Source organism: Amphiura filiformis, chromosome 6 (assembly GCF_039555335.1).
Source record: "Amphiura filiformis chromosome 6, Afil_fr2py, whole genome shotgun sequence".
Classification (NCBI taxonomy): Eukaryota; Metazoa; Echinodermata; class Ophiuroidea; order Amphilepidida; family Amphiuridae; genus Amphiura; species Amphiura filiformis.
Window position 1 is genome coordinate 66,936,683 of NC_092633.1, and position 19,311 is coordinate 66,955,993.

At 36.3% G+C, this 19,311-nt stretch overlaps 1 protein-coding gene across 1 annotated transcript in view; it reads left to right on the top strand.

Annotated features, from left to right (window-relative positions):
* LOC140155874 (DNA ligase 4-like) overlaps positions 1 to 19,311 on the top strand; it is a 55,507-nt gene that overhangs the window by 9,238 nt on the left and 26,958 nt on the right. The window contains exons 5-20 of the mRNA XM_072178868.1: positions 1,006 to 1,070; positions 2,061 to 2,211; positions 3,334 to 3,426; positions 3,953 to 4,057; positions 10,402 to 10,508; positions 10,941 to 11,021; positions 12,122 to 12,187; positions 12,564 to 12,613; positions 12,986 to 13,082; positions 13,596 to 13,655; positions 15,692 to 15,792; positions 16,473 to 16,564; positions 16,815 to 16,910; positions 17,154 to 17,261; positions 17,690 to 17,769; positions 18,420 to 18,525. Of these exons, the coding sequence (XP_072034969.1) occupies positions 1,006 to 1,070; positions 2,061 to 2,211; positions 3,334 to 3,426; positions 3,953 to 4,057; positions 10,402 to 10,508; positions 10,941 to 11,021; positions 12,122 to 12,187; positions 12,564 to 12,613; positions 12,986 to 13,082; positions 13,596 to 13,655; positions 15,692 to 15,792; positions 16,473 to 16,564; positions 16,815 to 16,910; positions 17,154 to 17,261; positions 17,690 to 17,769; positions 18,420 to 18,525 (1,458 nt within the window). The remainder of the gene's footprint in view (positions 1 to 1,005; positions 1,071 to 2,060; positions 2,212 to 3,333; positions 3,427 to 3,952; positions 4,058 to 10,401; positions 10,509 to 10,940; positions 11,022 to 12,121; positions 12,188 to 12,563; positions 12,614 to 12,985; positions 13,083 to 13,595; positions 13,656 to 15,691; positions 15,793 to 16,472; positions 16,565 to 16,814; positions 16,911 to 17,153; positions 17,262 to 17,689; positions 17,770 to 18,419; positions 18,526 to 19,311) is intronic.

A 19,311-nucleotide genomic window follows, 5' to 3' on the forward strand; every position in this document is an offset into this window, starting at 1 on the left:
ACCCTAACATGCATCATTACACAAAATATCAGAAAAATCTATTTTTTGAGGTATAGAGCCACTTCTAAAAAATTATGTTCAAGAGCTCTTAAGTACACATGTAGAATAATGCCAGTGATTTGAGACCAAGACAATGGTGCTGCTGTTGAGGTTCTCAGAATAAAAATCAATCAGAACACAGAATCAATCATTGTCTAAATTTGTAGCATTTTTATGATAGTCTTTATTTCAATATGGAGGCTCAATTCAACCAAATTTGTTCTTCCTTGGGGCCTTGTATAAACAAATATACATAACAGAACCATTACAAAAGCTTATTATCTAGATGTAAACACATTACAAATAGTAAATTATTAATAAGACGATTCGCAATTCCAGAATCATGATGCATTGTGGATAATATTTGCCAATTTTTTTTTGAAGATAAACACGAGGAGGCTGCAATGCATTTCCAATGGCGGCGAACTTTGCACTTCCTTCAAAAACACATTTTTGTAAAACATTTTTTATTCATTCCTACATATGTTAATATTTCCTGTGAAATACAAATTCATATTTCCTGTGAAGACCAAACTGTCAGCGAAATTCCAGTACAAAACGTTTTTATGTAAACGTCAAAGTTCACCCCATTGAAAATGTACAGTAGCCTTGTCGTGTTTATCTCTAATTTTATTTGGCGACTTCGTTTCTGCACATGCGCAGTTGTAATTGCGAAAGGGCTTATTGTCAAAACCAATAATAATATATTTGTGCACTTACCAGCCATATTTTATTTAAGATTATTCATAAAGATCATTTTTAAAAGATTATTTTTAAAGATTATTATAAAGGTATTAGTCCTTTTAAGTAATATTGACTGTTTAACAAGATGATGGCAAAAGAAAGTGAAATGAAAAGGGAATAAGTAAAAAGCCTTTGTATTATGTTCGAACTAATCAGGTTTTTTTTTTTGTACATTGATATATATTGATTGTAAGGTTTATTAATCATCTATCTGTTATCTAGGAAGCTGGTGATTTTGCAAGTGTGGCCTTCTTTGTGTTAAGAAACAGATGTCCAGAAAAAGGATCGTAAGTATACCATAAAACTGCATCAGAAAAATGCTTTAGTGTTCTGTCACCAGGGCTGTAACCAAAGAAGAGGAAGGGCTTGCCATTCGTATCATGTCGGACTTATGGAAATATTCTCTAATGACTTTGGTCGTGTGCGCCATAAAGGGCCGGATTTACATTTCTGGGGGCCTGGGCCAGGCCAAAATTTGGAGGCCCCCAACTCACCGTGAGGAAGGCATGTGCACTTAAGCAGCCAAGTTTTGGTTTAGGTATAGATCGACGGGAGCATTGAATTTTAAGAGAGAGATGAACAAAGATTTAACTAGGATATTTGCGTGCGCTAAACTATTTTAGCCCCAAATTGAGGTGAATTTTGCTATATAAGTAGCCAGTGTGCGTGAAGCAATTTTACCCTATTTTGGCCAAAAACATGGTGTTTGGGGCCAAAAAGGAAGATGCACAGGGCGGCCCTGGGCCCGGGCCCATCTGGCCCAATGGTAAATCCGGCCCTGGCGACATAGCACAACTTCACATCAGTGTCTGTGTTGTGCCAGGATCACGCTCTCGGTGTCCTAAAAATATGTTATCAAAAATAAATACGGTCAAAAGGTTAATTTGGAGTAGTCTCAGACCACCAGATTCTGGTAGGAAGTCTGACACAAAATTTGCCTGGAAGTTTATTAGTTGTCATCCTCAACATTGACTGACTGAAGGTGTGAGTCTACTGGTTATACACCTGACTGTCCTATACACCATGGATTAAATAAACTGACATTCACAGGTTTCATCAAAATGAGTTTGCCTCACTACCGTATAAACTATCAAGAGCTTTATAGTTTGGGATTCCTGGCTTTCAATATGATCCCTACATGTAAATGTGACTGAGCCATTGAATTTTATTTGTAATCACCATCAGGTTGACTATCCATGATGTCAATGAGTGCTTGCCGTGGATGCTGTGGCTAGTAATAATGCCGATTCATTGAATTTATTTGTAATCACAATCAGGTTGACTATCCATGATGTCAATGAGAGTTTGGATGCTGTGGCTAGTAATAATGCTGCTAAAAAGAGAGATGTGGTGAAGAAGAATCTGCTCCATCTGCTCAAGACTACTAGTGCCTTGGAACAGAAATGGCTTATTAGAATCATCATGAAGGTATGTGGTATCCATGGGTTCACAAGTTCCAGGTCCCCTCAAAGACTTTAAAACAAATGAAACATTTTTTACAAAATTAAAAAAATGCACATGTTTTTGTATCTTGTTGTACACAGTTGGTCCAATTTATGATGTCACACATCATTGCATTTGATCATAGTGGCTCAAAAAGGTGCAGGTTTTAAAGTTGCACTTTGGTTCATTCAACTCTTTAATGCTCTGCGTGCTAGCCATGCGCTTCAACAGTTTCAAGTTTTGAAATATTTTTCTCAACGATATCAAGAGCTATCTTAATAACTACTAAACCAATACTAGGCTTGTTTGTACTCATTTTAATGCATTTTTCATGCTGATTCCAAATATGGTCATGAAAATTTACATTTCTGAAATTTTTGAATTTGAAACTCGTCGTCTGCAGTTGACACCCGCGTGAAGAGAGTTAAAAATGGTCAAGGTCAATGTTAGGTCTTTGAGGGAACTTCACAATTGTGGTTGACTGGAGCAGGATCTACTACATTTGAGCTAATTGGCTGGCATCTTGAGAACTTAACTGCATCCAGAAGGTGGTGCTCCTAAGTCCTAAAGGTTGCATAACTAAGTTGACTTCAGTTGAAGTTGTGATAATTAGTGATGGCACAACTTTCAACTATGATCTGATGATAATCAGCTATCTATTGTGTCCCCAACTAGCATTAGACAAATATATGTATAAATTAGACTTAACATAAGTAATTGTTTTATGTTCCTGTAAGTGTTGTTGATTATGTTACCAACTTAATTCAAGAGTAGAATTTACAGCGTTTTGTCCTTATGTTGGGAATTTGTTTGAAAATTTGTTTAATTAATATGTTGTTTGCAATCTACAGCAAATTGACAATAACCATTGTACGTATGATTGAAATACTGGAGCCTAGTACACCAGCTTGATATAGGGAACAAGCAAAACAAAGACCAAAAGTACAACAGTCTGCAAACCATAGAAGACTACTCAAAACTACTGTGTAGCAAATACAGGACAAAACAAATTCAAGTGGACAAAACAACTAACCAAAAGATTACAAATGTTACCAATGATTATGTGAAATCTGAAGTTAATCATTTAAAGATTCCGTTTAATTTCAGGATATAAAGGTTGGTCTGAGTCAGGCTTCTATCTTCCATGTATTCCATCCTGATGCAGAGGATTATTTCAATGTCACCAACAGCATGGCTAAGGTAATTTGGTTATAAGTATTGTATACAGTGCTCAAATCATGACACCCAAGTGGACCTTGGGTTTGAAATCTACAGACCACATCACTTTTCATGGGTCTGAAGTCAAATTGCAAAATATGAATGTTACACTGGTCCACATTATTGTGACATTTTGAGACTTCAGACTTGCAAATCAACAACAGATAATATACTGATGTTGAGTCCATCTTGCTGACATTGATGACAATATTTATCAAGCCTACAGGGAGCAAATCTTTTTGAGTTTTCACAGGCTTTTGACCAGGTTACCCACCTAATTTTGAGCTGTGTTTTTTCCACACAAGAAATGCAAAAAAAGGGTGTTTTCACTTCCTTTCCACAAGCATGTGTAGCCGATAGTTTGTGGAGTGATGGGACTGGGGTTTGACCCTGCGTGGGTGTGTATCACACATCAATTATTAAAGGTTGGTCAATTTTGAGCTTTGATAAATTGTAACATTGGTAGTGAAATGATTTTTTGTTTATATGCATTTTCCCTTTCTTACAGCTATGCTCTGTTCTTCGTGATCCCGAAACAAGAATGGATGATGTTGCCATGACAGTGTTTTCTCCATTCAGCCCAATGTTGGGAATGAAGGCCAAACCACATCAGGTGAGTGAGTAGATGCTACATGCATAGCATGGAAATAAGGGACAGTGTTTTTCTGATATAGTATTTATTCTATTACACAGATTAAATATTTATGAGATGCAGTACCAATTTGTAATTTACAATCACAACATCAACATACATGTATGCAATATTCAGGTGTCATGTTCACAGCTTAGCCCTTTTTAATTTCTTTATGTTAAAACTAGCATTCCTTTATAATCAAATCTAGCATTCCTCAACAAATTGTTCTAGACTCCAGATTTGAGTAAAGTCAACATTTTCAAAATATTTAGCAATCATCCAAAAACTCTCCAACATGTTTCATTTCAAAACTGATGTGTTAAATCATGATATCAGTGTAGCTCAAGTTATGTAACTCTCTGTGGGAGGTGTGGGAGTTATGTCCTTCACATACATGTACATGTATGCCTACAGGCTCGCATTTATATGCAGATTTAGCTATCTGTTGCAGAGCACAAATATTGTGCAACTAACATGGATATAATCCTTCACCATTGCTGCCCCTTGAGAGTGGAACATGCTTCATAAGTGGCTCTAATGGTTCAGTGCTTCAAATTTCATTTGAAAGCCTTCCTTTTACATAAGAATTTGTGACTTTGAGAATAAAGGTATTGTTTTTAGCCGCTGGAGTGCATCTAACGAGGCGAAGCCGAGTTGTTTTACACCAAAAATAATGATGTCGCCCGTGTTATATGAGTCGATAGATGCACGACAGCGGCTAAAAACAATACCTTTATTCTCATTCTTAAACACTTCAATTCAAATAAAAATATCATACAAATTTTAATCAAATTAAATCCTACATTTTGCAAGGAATTACCTATGGCTTAAAATCGATCAGTCCCGTTGTTGCTGTGCACCTCCGATTGGTCCAAATAGCGAGTACGCATATCGCGTCGACGCACATGCGCTGTCCCGTGTGATATTGTGTCATATCACACGGGTAAAGCTGGGTAAGAACCAATAAGATTGCAGGAACGTTCTCAAGTGTTTAAGAATGTATCTTATTGGTGCTTTGTCTGATCATATATGTGACCAGCTCCAACCAAACCCGGAACAAGTCACCAGGCATGTTTGTGAGTTATAGACCTTTAAAGATGACATTCCCATAAAAAAAATCAAATTTTGGAATTCTTAATTTCATGGTATTTGACCTTGGGACTAATTGGACTTTCAAATCCTTGAAAGTACTTTTTGAAAAGAGGTTTATGTAATCAATAATTGACAGTTGAGCTATGATAATCCCAATTCAATCCTGTGTAAAGCAGGGAACTAATTAGCACATTACTCGGAATATCAATTTATGAAAAATATCAAGGTATCATTTACAAAATTGTCCATATACATACATACATACATGTATATACAATTTATACCGCGCATATTATCTAATTAAAGGTCAAAGCGCCTTTACAAACTACAGCCAAGGCTGGAATAGAAACAAACAAAAAAATACATAAGGAAATAATTACAAATTACAATTACATAAAAAGATGTGTTTTTAAAAGTTTTTTGAAAGCAATAAGGGAAACAGCTTCTCTGATGGAGAGAGGAAGCATGTTCCATAGCCGGGTCCAATAACGGAAAAGGCTCTGTCACCTGTTGAACGATGGGTTTTGGGAATGTGGAGCCTAGTATGATCAACGGATGAACGGAGGTAATGATGTGAAATGCTTTGACTGTTGTATAAAGTAATATCGGAGGAGAGATATGTTGGTAGTGAGCCATTCAAAGATTGATACATATACACAAGCAACTTAAAATTAACACGTTGGCGGACAGGTAGCCAATGAAGCCTCGCCAGGTAGGGAGATATGTGCTCACATCTCTTAACACCGCAAATCAGGCGCACAGCTTTGTTTTGAATACGCTGAAGTTTGTCAAATTGCGCATTGGTGATGCCTGCAAGCAATGAATTTCCGTAGTCAAGGCGAGATAGAACAAGAGCCCTGATAATATGATGGCAAGTGTCCTCATCTAAATATTTCCTGATTCGCCAATGTTTCTTAGCTGGTAGTTAAGAGTGCGGCACAATCCCCCACCTGGCTGGTCATTGACCCATCCGAATCCATGATAACACCCAGATTGCGGACGGAATTTGTAGGTGTAATCTCAGCAGTACCAACATTAAGGGTGAGATCAGGATGAGATCTTAAATTGTGAGGTGATCCAATGATCAGAAACTCAATTTTCTCCATGTTTAATTTCAATTTGTTTGATGTCATCCAATTTTGAATATCTGTTATACACCTCTCAATACAAGTGAGTGAACTAAGACATTCTGCTTGGTTCCTGGGATCATACGATATATAGATTTGAGTGTCATCGGCATAGATATGGTACAATAAATTGTGACTGCGTAATATATTACCGAAGGGGAAGAATGTATGTTGTAAATATCAGAGGCCCCATTATGGAACCCTGAGGCACTCCGCAGTCTAAAGGGATGTCACTAGAGCATTGGCCATCGATAGAGACCCGACTGTATCTATTTAATATGTATGACCGGAACCAAGCAAGAGGTGGACCTGTAACTCCAAGAGCTGTTTCTAGTCTGTGAAAAAGAGTGTTGTGATCGATCGTATCAAATGCTGCTGTGAGATCCAGCATAACTAAGAGCACCATTTTGTTGTCATCAAGCTCACACAGGACATCACCATGAACTTTCAGCAGTGCTGTCTCGGTGCTATGCCCTTTGCGAAATGCAGACTGCATAGATTCATTCAGTCCATGGCAACTCAAATAGTCTTTAAACTTGGATGCCACAACACTCTCGATCACTTTGGCAATAAACGGTATATTGGAAACAGGCCTATAGTTCTTAAATATGTTTTGGTCCAGAGTAGGCTTCTTTAATATAGGAGTAACCATTGCACTTTTAAGTAAATCAGGGAAAGTGGGTAATGGTGAATCCAACGGACGATGACACAAAACACATCAAGGATCAATAAATGATACAAGAGGATACCTTGAATATAAACAACAGAAAGGAAAACGAGCAAGGTACACCAACTTAATGTGGGGAAACAAGTAAAATACAGACTAAACAATATGCAGGGGGGGTGCAAAACCAGCAAATGTAGGCATAGGAAGTAAGCAAAGTTCGATAGCCAAAAATTACCAGTTCCAAGGCTCACAAAAGTGCTAATAAACCTGCAAAAACCACAAGGATCAATGGTAATACAAAATTGCACTAGAACAAGTGATGAAAATCACTGTGCATATAAACAGACACGCTAAACCAAACATCCAGAGTAGGCACAAAACAAGCAAAGTTCGATGGCCAAAAATTGCCAATTCCAGAGCCCACAAAAGTGTCAGGAAAACAGTACACTGCAAGTGATGAAAATCACTGTGTACATAGCAGTCAAACACTAAACAGACAAAAAACAACCGACGTTTCGAGCAGATAAACTGCTCTTCTTCAGGGACAGACAACAAAATATAAAAGCAAACAACAAAAACTACATGCTGTAATTTAAAAACAAATTCAAGTCAAAAACTGAAGGCAAGTTCAAATAGAACTCAGTAGCAAACAAGATAAGCTCAGAGCAAAATAAGCATGTCTTACTTCAATGAAGCACAGTTTACTACGATCAGGGAAATTACCAGATTCAAGAGACATATTTACAATGCGGGTTATTGTAGGCACAACAACAGGCAGATTTTGTTTCAGTAGCCATGTTGGTAGCTGATCAAGAGCACAAGTTTTATTTGTGAGGCGTTTAATCATCGTTTCGATCTCATCCATTAGTTGTTGTGTCTAAAAAGCTACTATCTAACTCAGTGGGAGCACCAACTTCCTCCAACTCATCCTGGATTTTGTCAATTTTTTCCTTGAAGAAAAATGCAAACTTGTTACACAATGCTTCGGTAGAATCATGAACAGGGAGGGGTTTGGTTGATCCATTGAGAAGATTGCTAATGGTACGAAAAAAGATCTTTGGCATTCGCGTCCACCACCTTGGTCTTGAAGAAAGATGTTTTTGCTTGAGCAATCATGGTGTTAACAATATGCAGCTGGTTACGGTAGTTAGCATGATCTTCCTCGTGCATTGATTTTCTCCATTTCCTTTCAAGCTGTCTTCGCAGACGCCTTTCACTAAAAATGTCTTCATTAAACCAAGGTGGTGTAGGACAGTAGATCTACTTTTAGTTTTAAATGGAGCATGTTGATCAAGAGTCACTGCACACGATTTAGAGAAATAACAAACCAAGTCATTAACATGATCAACAGAATCAGGAATATCATTTAAAGCTTTGTCAAGATCTTGTCTAAAAGCCTGATCATCAAGTGTGCGGAAATCTCTTCGAGTACTGGTCACTTTATTGGGAGATGGTTTTTTATATCTCAGGGTACATTTAACAAAATGATGTTTAGATAAAAGAGATTCTTTAACACTATAGTTTACAACAATATTATCATCAGCCCTTGATATTAGGAGATCAAGAGTATTACCTGACTCATGGGTAGGACAAGATATATGTTGCTGAAACCCAGCAGTAGACAGAGAATTTTGGAAATTTCGAACTTCAGACTTAGTAGGAATATTAACATGAATGTTAAAATCACCCAAAATCAACAACTTGTTTGGCATAGTGGTGACATCATTAATAAAGTTGTCAAATTCATTGATGAAATCAGATGTACGATATTTGTTTACAACTGAAGGAGGTGGTCTATAAATACATATAAACCGAAGTCCAGACTGTAAGTCTGTTACACAACAATGTTCAAATAATTTAGTATCCCACTCAGTTACTGTAATAGTAAGATTGAGAGTCGATTTATACAAAATGCCTATTCCTCCACCCCTTGTCTTACTTCCTCTTGAAAAGTTCAGAAATGAGTATCCCATTGGTTTAAGTTCTTGAATTATAGCGTATTCTTCACTGAAAAGCCAGGTTTCTACCAGAAAGAGAATGTCAACATCCCCTTCCAGGACATAGTCACAAATATAGTTAGTCTTGTTTCCTACGGAGGTTGCATTCCATACTCGAACATCAAGAAAGCTACCAGATGGTTGCACATCCCGTAGATTTGATTTTTCAACAGATAGGTTTGGAAGTTTTTTCTCGTCTAGCAGACAGCAAAACTGGAATTTGTTGCTCATGTTCTATATTTGGAGCATTATCCAAGGATTCATCATTGTTCAGGGGCACCATGAATGGTCTGGATACTGGGCGTGTATGTTTGCGCACCCCTCCCCGAACACCCCTATGAGTAGAAGAGGGTCGGCTGTTAATACCTAAATTAACAATATGGGACCAGGCATTTGGAGCCAATGCGGTAGTTTTGTAAGAGTTTCCAATTTCAAAAAGTTGATCACGTGTGTAAGTACGATTTATGTGGTCTTTAGGTGAGACTATTTGATGATCATGGTTAACTGGCCCTGGGTTTGTGTCTACATCACCAGCTCTTAGTATTTGGTCATGAAACGTAGCAGATGAGTTTGAGTAGTAGCTGATTCTAGTTTTGAGATAGGCACATTGTTTTACCATACGTATGACAGGCAGTTTAATGCAGTAGGCCTTGTCTATGGTACAACATGCAGGCAAGTTATCATGCTGGTTGATCACATATAGGCCCAAAAGGATTATAACAAGTAATGCTTGCTTGAGAACCATTATGAGGAGTTCAGTGATTAGGCTGCAATACAGTAAAAGTCTGAAATCCACTCAAGAAGATCAGATCAATATGAAATCTATTATAAAGTGAGTTTGCTGAAAGATCACTTTACAAGTAGCTACAAGTGATTTAAACTGATCAATGTAATTGCTCTCCTTGACCACTCATGCAAGGGCCTAGGATACTAGTCAAGTCAATGAACAAATGGTTGTTTAGTCTGCAGAATTTGGCTACATAAAGAGTCATTTCCAGGTATCGGCGTCAAATTGCAGAAAATATATCAAGCGAACCAAAATAACAATCCAACTAGGTTGTTACTTAGCTTTCAGATGTACTTCAGTCACAATATGAGTTCAGTTCACAGAGTAGATGAGCATAAAATCAAAGAAATAATCAGAGCTTAGATGGCAGCCTGCATCCTGGCGCACATCATTATCATATCCTGATGCTATGTACGTATATAATTTTGGTATAATTTTAAAGCTTTTTGTCCCGTACTTACATTTTTATTCAAATCATGAAATGTCAAAAATGCGACTTGTTCTTGGTTTTGTCAGAACGGGTCACATATTGCTGATGAATTTTGTTCTTGTTAGTATTGTGAGGTAGGTTGTTTTCAGCATAGAGCATTAGTTCTGTAAATCATCCAATTTATTGTTTTTATTAATTTGTCATTCCATTTATTTTTGTACAGGTTGAGAAAATTATGAATCACAAAGGTTTCTATATTGAAACCAAATTAGATGGTGAACGTATGCAGCTTCACAAGAAAGGGGACAGTTTCAAGTATTTTTCAAGAAGGTAGGTGCTTAATGAGGATATATTACAGAATAGAGCTAACCTACCCACAAAAGTAACATATCTTGTTAGTGAACACTGGATACTATATTAATAATTCAATGTAACTGTTTCAGTTCAGTTTTCTTTCATCAAATTCCAACCATACAAATAATTACAATGGTTATAAAAAAGCTTTTACAAACACCGGTTAACATGGTGAAATGACGAGGGTGCCACTGAAATGCAAGGCATGTAATTATTGTGGCACCCGTTTCACCCTAAGAGACCAAAATGACTTTTTCGCCCCAAATAGGCAAAATAACTCAAATAAAGTTGGATTCTGCGTAATGCATAAATTTCATCAGTACACTAAATAACTTTAAAATGACTTCAAAATTGAACTTTCTTCATGCATCAACCATGCACCTAATAAATCCTGTTTGACTGTTTTAGGTCCCATGATTACAGCCATGCATTTGGTAAGGATGATATGGAAGGGTCTCTCACACCACATATTGCAAACTGCTTTAAGAGGTAAGTGTATAAAAGTGTAAATGGAAGAAAAATTAACAGTTTAACCAACCCAAAGTGTTACAATTAAACAGGACAACAAATAAACACAATTCGACGGCACACAACCCAACTTGGAAAAAAAAGCAAGGGAATGTGCCGGCATGGGAATTGTGTTTATTTGTTGTCATATTTAATTGTAACACTTTGGGTTGGTTAAACTGTTAATTCTTTCTTATTAAATATATTCAGTTTCCTCTTGTAGCGAGCAATCGTTCCCCATTGTGTTTATTTGTTCTTGTGCAGGATGCGTATCCCCATTACCTACTTTACTTGTAAATGGAAGCCAATTATTGGTTATATTACAGATGCACAACAGGTTGTAAGCAGGGTTTTCTGCAAGCATTTTGCTGAAGGGGTATATTCCATTTTGGGAGGGCATGCGGACCAAAAATGTTCTTCTTGGGTTTTTTTTCACTAGTACTACTGACATGTGCCCACACTAGCTATGGTCATAATCCTATGGTTTATTCTCATAATAAGAAGGGTATATTTTCTTCGTCTGTCACTAGTCACTACCAGATGAAAATATCGGTTCCATATCAAATCATTGAATATATGAACACATACATTTTCAAGATTTTGTACGTGTTGGACCTTTCACTTTGCATTTGTAGGGGTACAGAAAGTGTGTGAACACATAAATATGTGTGATTTATGTGTTAAAGTAAACCCTGGTTGCAAGGTGATGTACGCCAGGTGACAGTTTCCAGCTGCTTGGATTTAACATTTGCTTTGAGCTATGCAACATGCATATCTCTTTTAATTTGCATCTCTAATTTATTACCAACACACATGTGAACTGTGTCATAACATGAATCAATTATCCTATTTGGATCAGCAATTGTATTCAAACATCAATTAGACATTAATTGAAGGATGTGGCTGTGCACATCATAGAGTCACATCCTGGCTACATCTGCTTTGGCAATGTAGCAGTTAGGAGGATCTTCATATCTGTAATGTTTTACATTTTTCTTGGAAAGATATTAGTATGTTAGTATTTCTCCCAGGACCCCATCTCACACTACTTTGGTTTTTTTTGTGTGTGTATGATTTTCCAGTGATGTAAAGGAGTGCATATTAGATGGTGAAATGTGTGGATACAGTACTACTACAAAAGCTTTCCTGTAAGTAAACAAATCATTGATTCATTGGTTAATTCTCAAATTTGATGATTGAGACATACGATTTCTAGTACATATTTCGTAAATTCAGTAGTTATATCAATGCTTGCATTATATTTGAAACTATATCTATATTTGAAATTATATCAAATCAATGATGTTCACATTATCTACACTTATTACAAGATCTATAAGACAAACTTGCAATCCTAAGGCAATCTTAGTACATTAATTTTGATGAACATTAGAATATTTTTTATGAGTTGTGTGACCGTTACTGTTACTATTCTTCTACTGCAAAACAATTAATATAGGTTTCATCAACTGACTAAAATGTTGACCAACTTTCTATTATTTTTGTTGATTTTTCAATTCAAAGGTCAAAGGGTGAAGCTTTCGATATAAAGTTCATCAAAGAAGATGAAGAAGGTAAGTTATAGTGAGATAAGGGAAGAAGGAGAGACAGATGGAAAGGAGTGAAAGAGAATACAGGGAGAATAAGTAAGAGGCAATACAGATAGAGGAACAGAGACGGTAATGGACAGTAAGTGGGAATGAGAGGAAGAAGAGGGGAACAATAGAGAAAGGGGTAATAAGAGAGGAAATTTAAGTAAAGAAAGACATAAATGTAGTGAAAAGGATATGGAGCGAGATAAAGTTAGTGAAAAAGAGGAAGACAGAGAGAATAGGGGAGTTAGAGAGTATGAAGCAGACATTTATATCAATCAATGTATGTAATATTAGTGAGTCCGTTTCAAGAGTGTGTCATTGAAAATTTTGATTTTGATTCAACTTTTTCAGATTTACAAGTGTGCTACTGTGTGTTTGACATCTTGCTATACAATGACAAGAAATTAGCCAGTTGTCCTTTGAAGGAGAGACTCCAGTACCTTAAGAGGTAAATATACATTCTTTTAATATGGAATAAACCTGTGACCTGATCAAGCAAAATGGAACAAGTATTGTTTTCAGAATTTTGCATGATGATAAGGTCCCTTAAAGCTCCAATGTCAGAGCCTGTAATGCAAATTCACCACAAAATATGATTTAAACTGTTCAATTATTTAAAAGTTTTGTCAGGCTCCTTTTTAGAATATATCAGACTTCTGCAATACAAATTGCAAACATACAAAACGTTTTGTGAATTGAAAACCAAATATATGAAAATCCATAGATGGGAAAATATTGCAACCATAAACTTTCAAATTTTTGGGTCAGTAGGTTTTTTGGCCTAATCATTATAATGAACTTTTGAACAATTTTGATGGAAATGGTATCAAATGTAACATAAGAAAGCCAAGTGTAGGTGAAAACAATCAGTTCTGGACTCTGTTCTGGGTAGTTTGTTTCAAAGATTTACACAGTAAATGCTATGTCTCAAATATTTTTACATATATTCTTATTTCCACAGATCATTTACTCCTAATGAAGGCAGACTATTCATGGTTGACAGACAGCAATGTTCAACACAGTAAGTTAAAAATTATGTGAAGATTGAAATAGTCAGATGTACATATTTCTAGAATTTCATATAACTTGTTGTTCATGAAATGTGTGATTTTCTAATGAGTTTGAACCAAAGATGTTTTACTTTAGTAAAATCTAGATACGCTTATGCGTATACTGATGCATGGCCCTGAACGTAACCGTCCTGGCTGAAATCCAGAAATGACGTCATTTGTTCTGGTGCTGTCACTTCCGGGTAACGCTAGACTATGCCATAGTCGAATTTTATTAAAAATATGTTATTATTAGTCATGATGAACCCATTTCGTTGAACTCAAAATTATACTGATGTTTATTAAAATTAAAGTATTCAATAGTAAAATGGTCATAAAGAGTTAAAAATATCAGATGATTAGTGACAATAAAAGTAATTGAATGCAACATTATCTTGCATAATTATAACGGCTCACTTTAATACTGAACAATTCTGATTTTGGAATCTACCAGTTTATTGATAGCGAACCCGAAAATTCGACTATGAACTTTGAATTGTAAGCAGAACTTTACCCCCTGGACTTTGCTCTCTAAAAACACACTGTCAAGCATACTTGTTTATCAGTCCATTAACCACAAGTACTAAGCATGGACGCGCTAGATGTTTGATGAGAGATTAACATTCGCGTCAACACAAAAGCGCCGCAAATACCACAGACAGTTGTTTTCGGTGTAGTTAATGGTAATGGCGCGGGCCCAGACGATTTAAACCATAGCGAGATATGGGCGACCAATCACAAGGCAGATCCATTTAAAGATGCATTACATCATGGCCAATTTTAGTTAGGCCAGAAATTGGCCTAACTCTCCATAGAGTCCTGTGTTAAAAATCTTAACCGCAAGGCAATGTCAGTAGTCCACTTGGGAAGCTAACAAACAGAGGGAGTAGGGTGACTGATCAGATGTGAAAATCTATCAGTTGTGCACACATTAATTAAATCAGAGTTTTAAGCTTTTAAAAATACAATATCCAGAGTATGCACAATGGGCAAGTGGACTACGGGGTAGTCTAGGGTAACGCAGGAGCAAGAACATGCCTTTTGCAAACAAAATGGCCGACAAGTCCCGGCCCCTTTCCAGCGAACACACAGCTTATTTAGCCAATGTGAACATGGGGTCATCGCCAGAAATATTTTCCTATCATATTGGACTAACACATCAGGTATATGGTATTTCACAAAATAACAGGAATGGAAAGAAAAGTGAACATGTTTGTTTGTCGGATCTTTGACGAAACGACCATGTCTAATGACGTCACTAAGTAAACAACGAAGCGGTATTAATAATTAATTAGGTAATACCAAATATGGAGGTATCCAAAAGTATGCTAATTAGAAGGTTCAAAGAATCAGAATACGATCCTGGTATCCAAAACTATGCAAATGAGTTGAATGAGGTTACATGAACATGTAAAGTATTTCTTCTCTTGTTTATAGTGGACCTCTGTGGTTTGAACTAACAAATCATTTTGCAAAAAAAGGAGATGACCCTCAACCGAAATGTTCAATGTATTTTTCCTAGGTCATGTTACTGCTGATGAAAAAACAAATACGGAAGCAAACACACTGCAAAGAAAACTTGCATTGCTCAGAAATTGTGATAAAAATCATTACTCAATTTACAGCCTGAAAAATGTAATAAAAAGAGAATCATGCCATGGAAAAGATATAGTTACTAACTTACTAATGATAAATTTGATGGACCTTGGAACTTGAAACTTTGTCTTTTGAAGTGATCTTGAAATTTGTCAAATTAATGGCAGAGAATTATTAATTCACTGAAAAAATGAGATAGACATTTAGAATTTGGTAATTGTGATGTCATGGAATAGTCATGGAATTCCTGAAGTGAAGGTGCAGGAATCATTTATAAATAAGTTCTTTAACTCTTTGAGTGGATATCTTCTATTGAAAATTTAAGACACTTGGTTTTAAAAAGTTTGTTGAAAAGGATTTTCCTTTTCTTATCATACCCTGTTTTTAATGTTTTCAACTGAATTTGTTGCAGAGAGGAGGTAGTAAAAGCATTGAATGATGCAATTGAGAATCGAGAAGAAGGTATTATTGTGAAGGACCCAGACTCTACCTACAGACCAGACAAGAGAATGGGTTAGTAGCAAATAATTACAGGGTTCAGAGAACAGAACTTGTAGTTTTAGACCCATCATCTTAGGTTGGACATAAGCTAAATGTATAATGTGTGTAAACCTGAAAGGTGGGTAAAATAAGAAAAAAGTATAGCCAGGACAGAGTCCCCATTTTACAGCAATTTTGTGTAAGTGTGTGTGGGTGTAAGTGGGTAATCATCCTATACCGTAAACATTCGCCTAATGGCACTATGGGCTCCCTTGACATAACTGAAATTTTACAAACTAAAAGTGCCCTCCCATAAAAATCCTACCAGCAATTAAGTGCACATACCCTTAATTCGTGTTGGGATTTTTAGAGGAGGGAGCTCTCTATTTGTACATGAAATTTACCCCAAGGCAAAGGAGCCAGGTGCGCATTAGGCGAACATTTACGGTATGTGGTCCAAGTTACAAGACTACAATCCTGGAAAAAAATAGTTGTCACACTTGTACTAAACAATTGAAATGTGTGCCCTATCAAAATTTGAAAGGCAAGTGACACATGCATGCAATAGTGAAGCACAGACTCCCAGTGTGTCTCACCCTTCCCCACTCGCTATCAATTTTCCAAAGGGTCATTATATCCCAAAACCCAATAACTTAGTTATAAACCCTAATCCTTACCCTAACCATTTGAATGTGTCTTTGATTGTTTTGTAGGGAGTGGTTGGTTGAAGATCAAACCTGAATACATGAGTAATCTGATGGATGAGTTAGACCTCATAGTTGTAGGAGGCTACTTTGGAAAAGGAGTAAGATTATTTTCATACTGCTTTCGTGATCTGTCTTGATCAGAAGTTACTTAAATTAATTGATTTAATCAAAGACAATATATACATTTTGGTGAAACATTTTGTTTAAGTGTGATACTACATAAACAAGGCTAAGAAAACATATATGTACATATATACCGACTTCTTCATGTTATTAAACCAATGATATAGATTGTAAGAACATGTGCCGCATATTTATACAATCAAATCTTTATGTTATTGTTTATAGCACCGATCACACATGGTTTCTCACTTCTTGTGTGCAGTAGCTGTGCCTCCCTCAAAAACTGGAGACCATCCAAAGTTATTTCATACCTTTTGTAGGGTGAGTATTGAGATATTTTAACGTTTTCTATCCATGAAGATGATTCAATAATGATAATGAGATTCATGATGGCTGTGTCAGATGATGATGATGATGATGATGCTAATGATGACAATGATGATGACGACAACCACTATGATAGTGGTACTGGTAGAAGTCAATTTTTGCAATTGTTTCTTAATTTACAAGCACAAAGGCTAAATTTATGTAACAAATCTGTACCCTTATATTATATGTATGCAGGTTGGCTCAGGATATACAAAACAAGAACTTCTTAAATGGAATATGACTCTGGGCAAACACTGGAAGAATTCTCAAACACATCCACCTAATCACCTCCTTTGTACCAAAGTAAGTACATTTTGTTGTAGCTATATATGACAGGGGTATAGAATATAAGGCAAATGTGCCATCCTCATTAATTGTGGGTAAGGAAAAATCAGATGGTGACAAATTTTCCTTTTTGTTTCTTTTTCTAAGCCATGTGAAGTAGACTGCAAATTTAGCAACCAAGTTTCTCCTTTTGTCCGCTGTCTGTCTGCTCATCTCTTGTATATTTCCTCTTTAGTTTTTCTCTCTTTTCTCAGTTGGTGACAGTCAGACAGAGAGTTTGTGTCACTCTTTTTATTTCTTGGGGGATTTTACAATCCAATCAATGAATAATAATGATGCCAAATACTGTCCAGAAAATTTTCCATGATCATGAATGACTAATTGATTTAAGATTTTGTGTCCCTACCTGTAAATGTATGTTTTTGTTGTTTTGTTTTTTCTGTCAGGAATCTCCAGAAGTATGGGTTGAGCCACGTCATTCCTTTATTGTACAAGTCAAAGCTGCAGAAATTGTTACCTCAAATAAGTAAGTTTTCATCCTGTAGATGTTAGGCTCAAACCTGTGTTTTTCAAATCACTTTGACGAAAGTCACTGCAACAATTAAGAAAATAAAATATATGACAGACCATTTATAATGATGTTTGGCTATATATTTGACTGTTAGTTTTAATCAACTTTTAAAATCCCTGGCAAGTCAAAAGATATCACAACCATCCATGATCCTTGTAAGAATGTCGATCTGCTGGGTATAACTTTCCCCCATGATGAAATCCAGCCTGGTTATTCCTTCAGATGTGGTCTACATGATCTCGGATTCTATTTAGCAGGATCTTGTCTTAAACTTTGGTTATACAGGATAGATATTTCCCGGTAGGTCCAATGGCTGAGTGGTATATACACTTTGGTGAAAAAGCCACACATCCACCATTGTATCATCACCACTCTGGAATGCTTTGGATGTTATTGCACAGTCAAGACCTGCAGCCTTATTGTTCTACATTTTGTGTATGGCTTGTAGTGTATTTATGCTTGTTTAAAAATGCCATAATCTGAATTTTGATGATTTTTAGCAAAACACTGATTGTCCCTTTTATTAATTGTGTTAAACCTATTCATTGTTTTTGTTGCTCTGGATGATAATAATTACTTTTGTTCTTTTGTACCCCTACCTGCAGTTACAAAACGGGTTGTACCTTACGGTTTCCCAGAGTTGAGAAAATCCGAGATGACAAAGCATGGCATCAGTGTATGACAACAGTGGATTTGGAAAACTTGCTACAAGTGAGTTTGTAATTAGATTACATTGACTACATTTATGATAGAACATTGGTAAATATTGATCAAGAAGATTATCAAAGAAATCATCCTACTCACACATTACACTTGAGGCAGGCCTGTATTATGATTATAGGATTATAAGATGCTAAACAAGAAACTTTTCGTGCTTGGCTGATCCTCACTTGATGAAGGTCATATTGATTTATCGTCTACAGAGATGCCTCCTCTCCAGGCCAATGGTATGTTCAAATTGATCGGTTGGACGTCCAGAGGTCCCGTAAACTTATTACAAGTGAGAATGATATGTTGAAAATCTTGGAAATGTTTTATTTTTTCCTTGCCTATTTCTTAATTCATAATGTATAAATGATCTAATCAATTTTTATTTGTTGAGAGTAATGCCTTTTACGACGGGAATTTATTTTGTAGTATAATATACATCGAGATTACTAAGTAGATGGTGTGGCAGAATGGGTATAGACTGTAGACAGTGTCTGAATAGACCTGGTAAGAGTTATTGGAATGGTTCCACAGTATTCCACACTTCAGCGTGGTTACATAGTGAAGAAGTACTGGTTGACATGAAGCTATGGAGAAGTGCAGAGAAGATTTAGAAGACAGTTTCCAAGAGCAAGGAGTATCCCATGCAAACATGCTATAACTTACAATGTTTCAAAATTTGATATGGCCAGTTACAGAATGGATCCATCCAAGGTGTTTTAAAGTTCATTCAAGGTGGGGCTTCACCTCACACTGCCATATTCGTAAGGCAGAGACTTCAGGAACTAT